The following is a 15,263-nucleotide window of genomic DNA, read 5'->3' as shown; positions in this document are numbered from 1 at the left end:
GTAATAGTCTTCTTTAAAAAAACAAAAGAGAAAATTTAAAATTGATGTTACAGATTATTTAGAACTGTATTAGTTCTAGGTAGCCACTGGCTACCACATGTGGCTATTTAAATTTAGATTAATTTAGATCATTAGATCATTATTTTAAAAAATCACTTCTTCAGTGGAGCTAGGCTCATGCCAGTGCTTAATAGCCACCTGTAACTAGTGGCTGCCACATTGGCCAGTACAGATACAGAACATTTCCATCCTAGCAAAAGTTCATTTGGATAGGTAGAAAGTAGTACAAGAGAGAACACTTCTGATTTATGGGTCATGGCTAATCTGGTGTTCAGAGGAAAATTGAGAACCTTTATTAGCTTGTATTACTTAAAAAAAAAGACTCAAAATGAATACTCAATTTAAGAAATTAGAAAAAGAAGAAAATAAATCAAAAGGAAGTAAGAGAAGAGAATTCTAAAAATAAATGCTGAAAATAATGGGATAGAAATAAAACGTAGAAATACTGAAAGTGATTAGGAAAAACTAGAGATTCTGAACAGGCTATAATTATTGAAAAGGAAATAAAAAATATATTTATTAGTCATCACATCGAGATGGTATTCCAGTTGAATTATATTTATCCTTTAAGAAAAAGGTTACACTTTTGTTATTTAATCTAATAAATGATGGAAAGTTTTTAAATTTACTTTTCAGAAGCTAGTATAATCTTGATACCAGTACGTGGTAAAGATAACTTAAAAAAATCAGCTTAAGAATTTGGATGTAAAAATTCTAAATATTAGCTAATTACATACAATTAAAGAATAGCATTTTCTTGGAATGCAATGATAATTCACGATAGGAAACCTATCAACATAATTTATTGAATCAGCAGTTTAAGGGAGAAAAGCCATGTGAGTCTATTAGTAGATGCTGAAAGGAATTTGATAAGATAATTAAAATTCTGAATATAAGAAGAATTATGGTGAAACCACTCAAGTTACGGAAATAATAATAGCACTTACCACCTAGGGTGGTGATAAGGATTTAATGACTTCATACATGTAAAAACACTTAGAATAGTGTCTGGCGCATAGAAATGATTCACCATTAGCTATTTTTATTACTTAAACATGGTAAAGTTGATTTGCAAAAACAAAATGGCAAATATTGCATTGAATGGCAGAACATTTGGTTAAAATTATAAACAAGACAGAGGTGTTTGTTCTCACCACTATATTCAGCATCATCTTTTGAGACTGTTTTCATTTCTCTAAATGCAATAAAAATAGTAAATGAAATAACTGATATAAATACTAGAAGAAGAGATAAAATATTTTAATTACAAATATGTAATTATATACTTAGAAAATCCAGGAGACTACTAAAATGATGTTAAAATTAGTGAATGTATTGGATATCTTGAATATAATATAAATACAAAGAAAAGAGTAGTTCTTCATTGTTGGAATAACCAGTTAGAAATAAAAAGAAAAAAACATTATGAAAATACTCACTGATAAATTTAACAGAATTGTTCTTTACCAAGAAAATGATTATATCCTTAAATTAGAATTTAAGGAAAATCAAACCAGTCAACCTTTCTAAAATTAACATATGAATTTAATTCAATTCCAGCTAGAAACCTAGTGCATCATTTTAGAAATTAAGATGATTTTAAAGTTCATGTGGAAAATAACATTTCTAAGAGTATACCTAAGAAAATATATATTTAATCCTATTTTTGTTAACAGTCCCTCCCCCTCCTCTCCACGACACACACATGTTTGTATGGAGAATAGTGGGGAAGAAAACAAATGTGCCATTTTGGTTGCATTTTTTTCCATTGACCTCAGTGTAGATGGGAATTCATGAAGAGTTAGAGGGGTGATCATACATTATATCTTTATATATTTTTTGATTATTTCACTTGTTACAAAGAGTATGTTATATTTAATGTGGAAAATTTTATAGAGAAGAGTTTAATGACTTTTGACTCTAAAGTTGTAATCCTTTTTTAGTTCAACTAAAAAATAAAAGCATATTATTGGTTGACTTAAGAGTTTTAAAAAAATTTGTCAGTTTTTGTTATACTAAAAACTGGAATATAATTTATTTCAGCGTTCCTAAACATTTGGTGCTTTCTACAAAGGCAAGATGAATTTTTAACTCAAAAATTCTGAAAAGAATTTTCCCTTTCTCTCTGTTTTATTTTTCCTCTCTTTTCCTGTCTCTTAAAGGTATGCAGCCACTCATGTATTCGGTTCAGGAAGCATTAAATGCCAGACCATGGTGGATTCGTATGGGGACTGACATTTGTTACTATAAGTAAGTATTCTAGGAATAACAGGACATCAGCTTACAGAAGGGAATATTAACTTCATTCTGTTTCAATGTAAAGGTAAAAAGCAACATTATAATTGCATACTTTGAATTGTATTATATTACTGTGCTTTAGTAATTCTATGGAGTCCTTTAGAATTTGAGATTTATGGGGTATATATAGTAAAAACAAAATGTGTTTTGTGGACAAACTTAACTTTTCATGTCAACTAAGTCCTCTGATGCTTGTTTGTCTTAGCTATAGGATGGAATAAAACTACCTTCCATCAATATATAAGATAATGTGTGTTTTTCTGGTTTATAACCTGTAAACTGCTATATAGCTATAATATGGTAGTATAAATACTTTTCCAATTAAATATTAAACTTTTGGGGGTTTTCCCCAGAAATTGGCAAGTTGGCAAGGACTTTTAATCTTGAACTTGTTTTGCATTTTTCTTAATCCTTAGCGCCTTGTCATCGGGTATCTATTCAGGATACAGTGACTAAGTTAATGAAGACTATACCAATTTGAAAATATCTTGAATATTTATTGTGTGAATAAATAACCTATAGGCCCTGGTTTTTCTTCAGTTCATGGCTTAAATAATACAAGATGATTTGGAATTTTAGAAATTAAATTGTTAGATAAAGCTTCTTTAAATCAGCATATGTCAGCAGTATTTAAAGCCTAGAAAGTAATGTGTACCTTTAAAATTTTTTTATTATGGAAGTCTTCAAACATTTACAAAAGCAGGGAATAGGATAATGAGACCCCATGTATTCATCACCCAGTTTCAACAATTATCAACATGTGATAAGTTTTAACTATGCTTTCACTCCTACTTCCACACTGAATTTTTAAAGCAATTTCTAGATGCTATATTTTATCCATAAATATTTAAATATGTATTTCTAAAACACAAGGCCTTTTAAGACAGTCTAATCATAATGCTGTTATCACACCTTAGAAAAATCAAGAAAATTTCTCAATACGATGAAATATACAATGTTCAAACTTCTCCAGTTGCCTTATAAATGTTGTTTTATAGTTGGTTTGTTTTAATCAGAATCCAATGTAGGATCACACATTGTGTTTGATTTTTGTTGATAATGTCCCTTAAGTCTCTTAATTTATAGGCTTCCCTTTTCTCTCTTTCTTCTTTTCCCCTTCTCATTCATTTGTTAAAGAAACTGGGTTGTCATACAGGATTTTTCACATTTGAATTTTGCTTATTGCATCCCTGTATGTTAATAAATACTTCTATCTCACCACTTTTCTAGAAACTTGGTTAACTTCAGGTTTGATTTTTGGCAAGAATACTTCATAGGTGGTGCAGCGAATTCCCATTGTATCACATCAGGAAACATAATCTCTGATTGTTTCTCTTTTTGCAATCTTAAGATTGATTAGCGAATTCAGGTATTACAGGCTGATCCATCCATCATAAAGGTGTTCATCAGCCGCCCTTATAATGGTTGTAGCAGCCATTGATGATCATTGCCTAGATCCAATAGTGTGTGTGGCTGTTAAAGCATAGGATTCTAAAAATTTTGTTGATGTGTAGAGTATTAGCTGCATTTAACTAATAAATCCAGAAGTGAAAATTAATGTTTTTGGTTGATAATAATTAACTTCTTTATTAGTACTAAGTCTATTTTTTTATGGGCTATTTAAGTTAAACTTTTTACAGAGTGAGCTTTTGCTTTTTCCCCCTGAAGTTCTATTTAATAAAAAGTAGCAAGGAAAATCAGAATATTTGTATGGGTGAAATGAACATGTTTTATGCTTTTCTATTGCAGAAATCACTTCTCAAGAAGTTCAGCGGCTGCAGGTGGGCAAAAGGGAAAGTCATATTATACAATTACATTCACTGTCAATTTTCCACATAAAGATGATGTTTGCTACTTTGCTTATCACTATCCATATACATATTCAACTTTACAGGTGAGAACTCTAAATTGTATTATGACTGTTGTGTTATATGCGTATGTGTCAGATAACTGAAGAAAAGTTGCTTTTAATTAACTGTCTTAATAAAGTAAGAAAAAGGTTCAATGTTGACAGTTTAAAAAAATACTACAGTATTTGTTGAAAACATAAAATGAGAATGTGGTTCTTATTTTTTAATAGAAATATTAAGGAAATTTGACATAATTTTTACTTCCCATCTTTTGTTGAACTCTATAGATCTCTAAGCTAAGATTCCATGATTTACAAGTTTTAACTAGGTGACATTTCTGCATGTTTAACCAGAAGCTTTAAGTCTCATAGAAAATGTAACAGAAGAAAAATGTACATGCAATTTGAATTTTTTTGTAGGAAAAATTAAAAAACTTTTCTGTAGGAAATGATTTTATTATGGAATCTTAGATCTAGATTTTTTAGACTCTACCCATATATGAGTTGTTTTGTGGGACCTTCTGAGATGTTGGAATGTTTGCATTATAAAGCAAAACTAAACTAAATGAAGATATTAAATGATCAACTGTGATAGATTTATTCTCAGAACAGAATATCTATTCTAATGGTCATGGATCATGAAGGTGCGATCAATTTACTAAGAAAGAAATTAGAGCACTATGATTAGAAACAAGCTTCCAAAATCAGAGAGAGGGAAGTGAAAGAAAAACATAGTCTGTAGAGCAGAAAAGATACCAAGGCTGAGAACACTGAATGAGGCTTACTGTATTTTAATAGAGGTTACAACCTACAATAAAGGTATAATGTTCAGGTATCTTTCTGTGCTGAATAACATGGCATCAGTGTATATACTTAATGACTTAGTAGTTCTATTTTTGGGTAATTTATCCTGGGAAAATAATTACAAATGTATATAGAAATATATTTTCAACATTTTTATTTGCCTGGTTATATGTTATTGTTCTTTACTGATCTTGCCTTTTTAATATGGCAATTTTGAATTCTCTTGCTCTCTTTCAGTCCCACTACCACAACCCTTTCCAGGCATGACCATTGTTTCTTACCTGGACTTCTGTCCCCTTCTTTCTAACTGGTGTCCTAGGATTCACTTTCACCCCCTGTCCTCTTTGTTAGTCTTTTTTCCACACTCCAGCCAGAGGGCTCTTTCATGGCTAATCTCATATGAACACCCTGCTTAAAACTCTATAGTGACTTCTCTTGCCCTTTTTGTGAAGTCTAGAATGCTTACCATGGTTTATTCTGTTCCTTCTCTACTATTTTTCACATTTTTTTTTGCCATGTCCACATACTGTTTGAACTATTATTTATTTAATATTTATCTTTAAATAGACTTTAAAATAGATCATTCCTTAAAATTTATCCTCATCCTAAGTTAATATTCATAAAATTACAGGCTTAATGTGCTAGATTTTTTTTTTGTAATTCACAGTAAAACATATACTGTTCAACTTTTTTTAAAGGTTGTCCACGTATCACTTAGTTATTTCAATTACCAGTAGTATGCACACTGTGCTTTGGGAATGGCTGATCTATCAGGCCCTTCATTCTGTACCCAGCTTCTCTGTTTCTCATACTTGTTCTTTCTGGTTTAACTATAATGAGTCTTTTTTAGTTCTTTGAAATGCCCTTATTTTATCTTGTGGTCTTACACACTTTTCCTACTACCTGTAGTACTGGTCTCTGTTCTCTTCATTCATTCCTTTGGCTCTCAGTTTAAATGTAATTTTCTTCAGAAGACCTTTCCTCACCACCCACTCGGCCAGACTCCCTCCCCCTTAATACAAAATCTCCCATAGCACTGTTTTCCCCCAGAGTAGGGTCCATTTATTCATTGTTACATCTCAGTGCTTTGCACAGTTTCTGGCAAATAGTGACCATTCAGTCAGTAGTGATTATGCAAATGAAGAATAGGCAAAAGTTTGAAAACCAAGTAAGTATCTAAAAATAAGGGATCGGACAATTTATTGTTTGTATCGCCATATAGTAAAACCATTAAAACTTGTGTTTTCAAAAAACATATATTTAACATGTTTAATGATGTGGTATAGTATTCATCATTATGAGTATATGTATGTGTATATGCATAAATTAATTGATGAAATCAGGTTATAAAATGTCTTTTATGTAATCATGGTTTTCTTTACATTGCATTTTTTAGTAGTAATCTAGGTGATGCAACTGTGGGTGTTTTACATTTTTACTTTGTACTCTCTGTGTCTTCCAGACATTTTACAGTAAGCCTGTATTAATCTTGAAATCAGGACAAGAAGTCGTTGAAAAATTTGAGCTACATAATTTTCATTCTTCAAATTTTAGATTGACATTGCAAGTCTATAGTCAGTTACAATTCCAAAATTCAAAAGGCTTTGAAAACCAAAAGCTTTTTCGTAACTCATTTGGCAGCAAAGCTTGACCTGAACTGTTGTGAGCTTATTTAGAATATTGATTCCACTTAGGGTGATTCTTCATATGTTTTGCTGCAGAAATAATAATGTGCTTATTACAGGCTGTTGCCCCTGACCCTAGTGGTGGTGTTGCATAATTAATATATACCCACTGTTTTAGCTTTCTCAAGTTTCCCAAATACTGAGGTTTAAATTCCATCTGGCCCTGAGGGTCTCAGATAAGGGAGTAAGAATCTGATTCATTTCTAGTTATGTGGAGATCTGGATGCATTATTTCTATTTATCATAGGGAGTTTTTAAGTGATTGTATACTTTGCTTTAAATTTTTATCAAGATGCATCTTCAAAAATTGGAGTCAGCACACAATCCTCAGCAAATCTATTTCCGAAAAGATGTGTTATGTGAAACCCTGTCTGGAAACAGCTGTCCCTTGGTGACTATAACAGCAATGCCAGAGTCTAATTATTATGAACATATCTGTCAATTCAGTAAGTCTATCTTCTTCATTCAAAATATCAGTCATTCTCACTGATTTTTCTTTGCTTAATATATATTTTATAATGGAAAAATACTAGGAATAGACTCATAACTTGTGTTCTAGTCTTGGTCCTGTTACTGCCTAAGCCGTGGGCCTACCTCTGGGCCTCAGTTTCCTTATCTTGAAAATGTGGGTGTTCATGAGATGTTCTCCAAGATCCCTTTTGATACTACCGTTCCTTAGTTCTTAGACATCATATTCAAAGTAAATACAACAAATTATTTTAAGAGTTCATGTAATAATACCATCAGTTTAAAAATTGACAACTAATTTTATTTATAAACAAAACAATCTGAAACCTATCAGTTCTGATAGCCAGCGCTGAATAGCTACTTATGTTTCCCGGCCATATATATTTTTTAAATTGCTTCAAATGTACAGCTTGTATAGTAAAAATTAGAAAACTGTTCTAATTTTGATAAGAAGGTTAAGTATTTTCAGAAAAGAGAAAGCTTGTTATGTATGAAAATATAAGCGATGAGCTGAGTGATTATTTTGTAGATGAGCTAAGTGATTATTTTGTAGACTTGGATATCTAAATATATAGTGAAGAATATTTTTTGGCAAATCTCTGAGCAGATATATTTTTTCTCTATGCTTATCGTAGTGACTATAAGACAGGGATAAGATTGTATTTTCTTTCTTTTCCCCATGACTTTTTGAAGAATAATTTTATACTTCAAACTTCCCCCGCTACTTGTTCTTTATAAAATCAGGATTACATTAAAGAACTAGTTTTACATGTTAGATTTATCATTTGGAAATAAATGAGTAGCTCAAATACTATTTATTGTTTTATGTTCATATTATACACTCTTTCAGGACATGGTTTATATTGGTTTTGTATTTGTTTGCTTTATAGGGCCTAGTGTAGTGCTTGTGTATAGTAGATGCACAGTGAGTGCTACTATGAATTTATATCAGAATTCAAAATTGAGTAGAGACATTTCTAAAGCCCCAAAGTAAAATATCATACAAACTTTTAGTAGCTGTTCATTTTAATTTGAGATTTTATGTGTACTTTAGGAAATCGCCCTTACGTTTTCTTATCTGCTCGGGTACATCCTGGAGAAACTAATGCAAGTTGGGTTATGAAAGGAACATTGGAGTATCTCATGAGTAATAACCCTACTGCTCAGAGCTTACGAGAATCCTATATTTTTAAAATTGTCCCTATGCTAAATCCAGATGGTGTCATCAATGGAAAGTAAGTTAAGCAATAGTTATAGAATATATTACAGATTATTGTGGTTGTCCTGTATAAACCTGTTGCAATAATAGTGTCCAGGTTAATTAGGAAAATAAACGTAGTGATTTCTCTAGAACAAAGAAATTTTTGGTAGGGAATTCATGTAAGATAAACGTTTAAATGAAAATATATTTTGTATGCTAGTAGTGGTATGAAATTTTAAGAAATTCTGTTATCCATGAGGATATGATTTCATAAAATGTCTGTGTCTTGCTTGAGTTGTTTTAGAAAAATCACAATGTCAGGATATGAGAAAGATTAACACATATCTCTCATATTCCTTTTTAAAAAAATTTTTAAATAGCATGAACCTAGATTATTCTAAGATTTAGAATCTTCTGGGATCTCTTTCCACTGTTACAGAATGTTAGCCCCGTCTACTAACTTCCTCCTGTTACGAAGAAGAAGTCTAGTTTCTGACAGAAGGAATTCTTTAGGTCGGAAATACTGGAAAAATAATTACTTTTTAAGTGGAGGTAGCATATAGTTAGTACAATAAATTTATTCTGGCAATTTGACAAGATCTCTGTGGTGCTTCTGAAAGATGGAATTTAGGCTAGCTGTCATGAATATCTCCAAAGATGAGAATATAATATTTATTCAACAAAAGTAGCATGAATATTTCTCATATTTTAGGAAGTTACTGAATTTTTAAAATATAGATTTCTTTTAGTTGATATGGTTATGGAACTAGAATGATGTCAGTTTTTAATTCAGAAACATATTGGCCAGGTAGAATTCTATTTCTGTTTCTATTTTTTATCACCTTGTGATTGTTTGCTTAAGTTTTTGATTCATGGGTTTAATACTTAGTACCTATAAGTAAATGAAAATGTATTTGAATTTTTACAAGAATGTGTACTTTTCATAATACTTGTCTTTCTCAGAAAGAGGGCCTAGATAGCACCTTTATAACGTTACTAATGAAATCAAGATAATAGAGAGTTAGTATAGCAAATGGTTATTATACAGTCAGAATGGAAAATGTGACCATTAATAAATTTTATAAAATATGGAACAAAACCCCAGAATTGAGAATTAACTTCTTTCTTGAGAATTAACTTGAAAATTTTGGTTGTAAATTGGAAAGCTTACCACAGTTAAATGCATGTGACACAAGATTTTGCACATAGCAAATGCTCAGTAAGTGTTTATTTAATGATGTGTATTCGATTGAGCCCACCCTCTATACCTGTTGGAAATACTTAGTGGAATAGAATCATAAAGTTAAATCAAAAATGTATATAAGGGTTTATTGGTACCAATGGTTTTCTGTCTTTGTGTTTATGTACGTGTAGTCACCGCTGTTCTTTAAGTGGAGAGGATTTGAACAGACAATGGCAAAGTCCAAATCCAGATTTACATCCCACAATTTACCATGCTAAGGGGCTACTACAGTACCTGGCTGCAGTGAAGCGTTTACCCTTGGTAAGTGGCAATATTTGTTTTTGCTTTTAAAGTCAAAGATAAAATGTCTTTTTTAAACTTAAGCCCATTATCCAAAGTGAGGCACCACAAGAGCAGAAGAATGGGATCCATTTGTACTTGCCATCAAATTGGTACTAACTGATCAACACTAGGGTGATCACATGGCAGAAATACTCTCTAGGGATTAGGGGGATGGGGGGGCAAATCTACAACTAAAGGACATGGGGAGCACTAAAGGGAGGGAAGGGCATGCCTTTAACCCGCATTTGGGTGAGGCAAAGACATAAAGTGTCACTATAATGTTTGTACCCTCACAATATCCTGGAATAATAAAAAAAAAAATCATCAGTCACTTGCATAATAATTATGGTGTCAAATTAATACAGTATATACCTATTTTATGAGGTTGAATGTTTATAATTGTCAGAAGGCTTTTATTTTTCTTTTTTGTTTATGAATATTAGTAACTCTTGGTTATAAGTTTTAGATATTTAACTTGACTGTTTTAGCAACACTAAGATATGATATGTATCTTCCAAATTCTCAAACTAGTAGAAGCTTATTTCTGAGTTCTTTAGTCAGCTCTGAAACTGTTAAGTCTGTATACACATGGAAATGTAGTATAGGCATGATATCAGACTATACTGAACTGCATGTGTAAGTTCCTTCTGTTTTCACTTTTGCTTAGAATGTTCCCATTATATTAGTGTTTAAACTATTTAATCTTTCATTGGGAAAGATAGAAAAACTTTGCAGAGGGGTAAAATTGACAGATTGGTTCTTTATTTTTCATTTTTAAAATCATGCTCTTAAAAATTAAATTGAAATCATATCCTTTTTTATAGTGTTTTTCATGAGAGCATTTTCTTCTTTTAAATTAAATAAATGTTTTTAACAATCCTTTGGGGCAGTGATGACTGCAGCTGTAAATTTGAACTATAATTGAATTTATTATTCTTAAAATGATGAGTGAATAGTAGATAAAATGATGATGTAGGATCTTTAAAGGATTTTGCAATTCTAGAATTAATCACAGATCCTTTCCAAAACTAGATATTATTACTTTTGTTGGTTCTACTTGTTAAATGGTGGTTCTCTTGCAGTAAAATGACAAAAGAACACAGACCTATTCATTGTCATAATATTAACTACCTTTACTTAGCAATGTATGAATTTGAAGGCTGTTAATTTCTAAAATATATTTTCTTTTCAAGGTTTATTGTGATTATCATGGCCATTCCCGAAAGAAAAATGTATTTATGTATGGCTGCAGCATCAAAGAGACAGTGTGGCATACCAATGATAATGCAACCTCATGTGATGTTGTGGAAGATATGGGATACAGGGTAATTATTACAGATGATTCATGAGTTTGTAAATTTCACACATGCGTAAAACTACAGAAAATAACATATACAAATTACTCAGATTCAATAAATGTTGACATTTTGCCATTTTTGTTTCCGATTTCTCATTTTAAAAGTTTTTGCTTTTCACATTTAGATTTTTCATCTATTTGGAATTTATTTTTGTATGAGATGTGGGGAATCTAATTTTATTTTCCCTGTGGATACCAGTTGGCTCAGCACCATTTACCAGATAGTACATCCTTCCTCTGTCGATTCGATGGAGCCATCTGTTACATACTGTCTCCACACGCATGAGTGTGTTGCGAGGCTCTGTATTATAGCAGTCATTCTTTCTATCTCTTTGCATGCTGCATCGTTCTAATTACTGTAGATTTATAATTAGTATTGCTATCCAATAAGGTAAATTTTCTTTTGTTATTTTTTAAAAAAATTCCCTTGGCTGTTTTTGGTCAGTATTCTTCCCTGTGAATTTTAGGATAAGTTTGTGGATTAACTTTGTTAGGATTTGTATCAGAGTGGCACTGAATCTAAATTAAGGTAGAGAGAATTATGATGATGATGATAATATATATTAATAGCATTGCTATCTATGAACATTGCCTATCTGTCTACTCAATCAAGGCCTTTTTTTTTTTTTTTTGTGAGACAAAGTTGTGCTCTGTCGCCCAGGCTGGAGTATAGTGGCATCATCATACAACCTCAAACTCCTGAGCTCAATCAATCCTCCTGCCTCAGCGTCCCAAGTAGCTGGGACGACAGGCATGCGCCACCATGCCCAGCTAATTATTTTACTGTTGCTCAGGCTGGTCTCAAACTCCTGGGCTCAAGTGATCCCCCCATCTCGCCTTCCCAAAGTGCTGGGATTATAGGCGTGAGCCACTGCACCAGACTCAATCAAGTCTTTTATGTTCTTCAATAAAGACATAAAATTTCTTCACATAGGTGTCATATTTTTGTTATATTTATTCCCAAATACTTTATGAATTTTGTTGCAATTGAGGATGGGATTTTTTCCCCACATATCTGCCTGCCCCAGTTTATCATTGATGGTGCGCAGGAAAGCTGTTGACTTTTTTTCAGCAGTAATTTCTATGAATTTTCGTATCCTCTACAAAGCATAACATATCAAAATGGCATCACATTTTTCAACAGCAACACTGGAAGCAAAAACGTAGTGGAGCAATGTCTTCATAATTCTCAATTAGATTTCAAAACTTTAAATTTTATACTCCATCCTAACTATCAGTATGCGTGAAAGTAAAAGAAAGGTGTTCTCAGACATTGAAAGTCTAAAAAATTTACCTCACGAATAGTCTTTTTCGGGAAGCTGCTGGAAGTTATTTTCACCAAAATAAAGGAGTATTCTGAAAGAGGAAGGCATAAGGAAATTAAGTCAAAGAGAGAGTCAAAGCCCAGGATGAAGGTAAAGGGAGAGCCCAAGAATGTATGTAAAATGCCCAGTATATCAATACTCACCAGATGTTACCACCACACTACCTTCGGAAAGTTGAGCCTTATTAGATTTGGCCACATTAAATGAAGGAAACAGTAGATTAGCAGAGCTCAGGGATATAGAAGAGAAATAGGAAATATTTAGTTTAGACTCAGATAAACAACATAAGGAAAGCTAGACTAGTGAGAGGCCCAGAGAATGGGAGAAAGCTCGACAAAAGAGCACACACAGAGCCTTTCCATGGGCTGTGCTCTGGTATACTACCACCACGTCGCCACTGTTCCCTTACCTAGTCATTTCTGCATTCTTTTTGGAGGTTTTAGGTGAGAATCATCCCCACCCCCCCAACCCCTGCCTTAAGGCTGCCTTTGTTCTTTGCTTGATGGTCCCTTTCAGCCAGGCATCAAACCATCCGACCTCTGCTTTTGTTGTCACATCACCTTCTCTCCTTCTCCTGCCTTCCATTTTCCCTTATGAGGGCCCTTGTGATGACAAGGGCCACTGAGATAATCTGGGATAATCTTCCCATCTCAAAATCCTACTGAATCACATGCAGAAAATCTCTTTTGCCACGTAAAGTAACATATTACCAGGTTCTGAGGATTAAGACGTGGACATTTTTGATGGGCCACTATTCTGACTACCATACCATGGAACCCCTTTTTGCAGATGGTTGGGAGCAGATGGGTTAGTACAGATAAATGCGCTGTTTCTGATGATAAATCATTGTACTCCTTTGTCCTTTTAGCACAAGTGTTTATGTTTTGGAGAAAAATAAAGTTATAGCATATAAATTGAGGGGCATTTGACAAAATAACTGATGAATACTGTTCAAAAGTGTCAAGATCATGAAAGGTATGGAATGGCTGAAGAACCGTTACAGACTGCAGGAGATAAGGAGAAGTAGTAACTAAATGCAATGTGAGATTCTTGGCAGGATCCTGACACAAAAGACATTAGAAAAACTGATGAAATTTGAATAAGGTCTGTAGTTTAGTTAATGGTATTGAATCAATGCTAATTTTTTGTTCTGATACTATGCTATGGTTATGTTAAGATGTTAACATTAGGGGTGGTTGAGTGAGAGATAAATGAAAATTCTTTGTACTATTTTTGTAACTTTAAGACTAAAAGGAGTCTCCCTTATCTGAAATGCTTGGGACCTGAAGTGTTTCATATTTTGGACTTTTTTTGATTTTGGAATATTTGTGTTATACTTAGTGGCTGAGCATTACTAATCTGAAAATCTGAAATCCAAAATGCTCTAAAAATTATTTCCTTTGAGCATCATGTCAGTGCTCAAAAAGTTTTAGGATTTATGAATTAGGGATATTCAACCTGTATGTGCTATGATGTTGACATTATTGAAAGAAAATTTGTGATTTAGCTTTAACAAAATGATTACATTTTTAAATACCTTATAATATTGCTAAATATTGTATTAATAGATAATACACCATCGTTCCTGATGATTAAGAATAATGTAGATTAGGACTTTTGTTTCTTTGGTTCATGGAGTATTCCCAGTACTTAGTAGGTATTAAGTAAATATTTGTTGAATGAATGGGTGAATTAATTATATATATAGACAAACATCTAACAATTATGTTACCTTATTTGGATTGTGCTTTTAGTTTTTAGTGTACTTGCATGTGAATTTTTTGTTTGAGTCTGTGTGATATAGGTAGGGTTTATCATTGCTACTGTACAAATGAGTCTGCTAAGACTTCTGGGTCTGTCGACATGCCTGAGGTCTTGCCCAAAAGCCTAGCGCTGTGATGAGCTGTATTGCTTCAAGTCCTGTGTCCTTTCCATTCTGTCACTCTCCTCCTACAGTTTTCCCTAAACAAGCACCCCAGGTTATTTTCCAAAAAGAACTTTCAGTAACATATACCACTGCCCTTAGCAGAGATTTAAAGTGCGTTTTCTTTTTGGTGTCCTCTCTCTTCTTCCCCCTTTCCAAATAAATAAAATGATTAGAACTATATAAAAAATGGGAACACCCCAGAAGTATATAAAGTAGTAAGTGAAAGTCATCTTCTCCCAATCATTCTCTTAACGCTAATCAGTTTTACCATGTGTGTTGTGAGACTTGCCTATGAGCACGTCCATCCATAAATGTATGTATGTATAGTATATGTAGTTTCTGTCTTTTTATTTTTTTAAAACCTACACAGCAACTTGCTTTTTCACATGATAATGTTTGCTGACCATCTTTTCAGGTCAATCATGTCTGAGTGTATCTCAGTCTTTTTAACAATTTCACAAGCTTTCCATTGTGCATTTTTGTTATTATTATATGAGTGTACCAAAATTTATTCAGTAGTCCTGTTGGTGGTCATTTGATTAGTAATGCCAAACTGTCCTTCATAAAGATTGTGCAGATTGATACTGTCAATTACTATGAATAATAGTGCTGTTTTTCCACACCCTTACTGCATTGTAGTATCATCTTTGCCAGGTGAAAATATAATAGTATCTGACTGTTTTAATTAGCATATAAATAATTATAAATGAGGTTGAGTTTTCATATGTTTGGCCAACTGTGATCCCTCTTTTTTAACACAGGCT

General features: G+C 32.6%; 1 protein-coding gene across 1 annotated transcript in view; it reads left to right on the top strand.

Annotated features, from left to right (window-relative positions):
• Window positions 1-15,263, top strand: part of AGTPBP1 (ATP/GTP binding protein 1) — a 175,637-nt gene that overhangs the window by 134,673 nt on the left and 25,701 nt on the right. The window contains 6 exon segments of the mRNA XM_012640014.1: window positions 2,223-2,310; window positions 4,108-4,252; window positions 6,989-7,142; window positions 8,219-8,399; window positions 9,740-9,869; window positions 11,084-11,215. Of these exon segments, the coding sequence (XP_012495468.1) occupies window positions 2,223-2,310; window positions 4,108-4,252; window positions 6,989-7,142; window positions 8,219-8,399; window positions 9,740-9,869; window positions 11,084-11,215 (830 nt within the window).

The sequence above is a fragment of the Propithecus coquereli genome, unplaced genomic scaffold (genome assembly GCF_000956105.1).
Source record: "Propithecus coquereli isolate 6110/MARCELLA unplaced genomic scaffold, Pcoq_1.0 Scaffold147, whole genome shotgun sequence".
NCBI lineage: Eukaryota > Metazoa > Chordata > Mammalia > Primates > Indriidae > Propithecus > Propithecus coquereli.
This window is presented reverse-complemented; position numbering and strand designations above follow the sequence as displayed.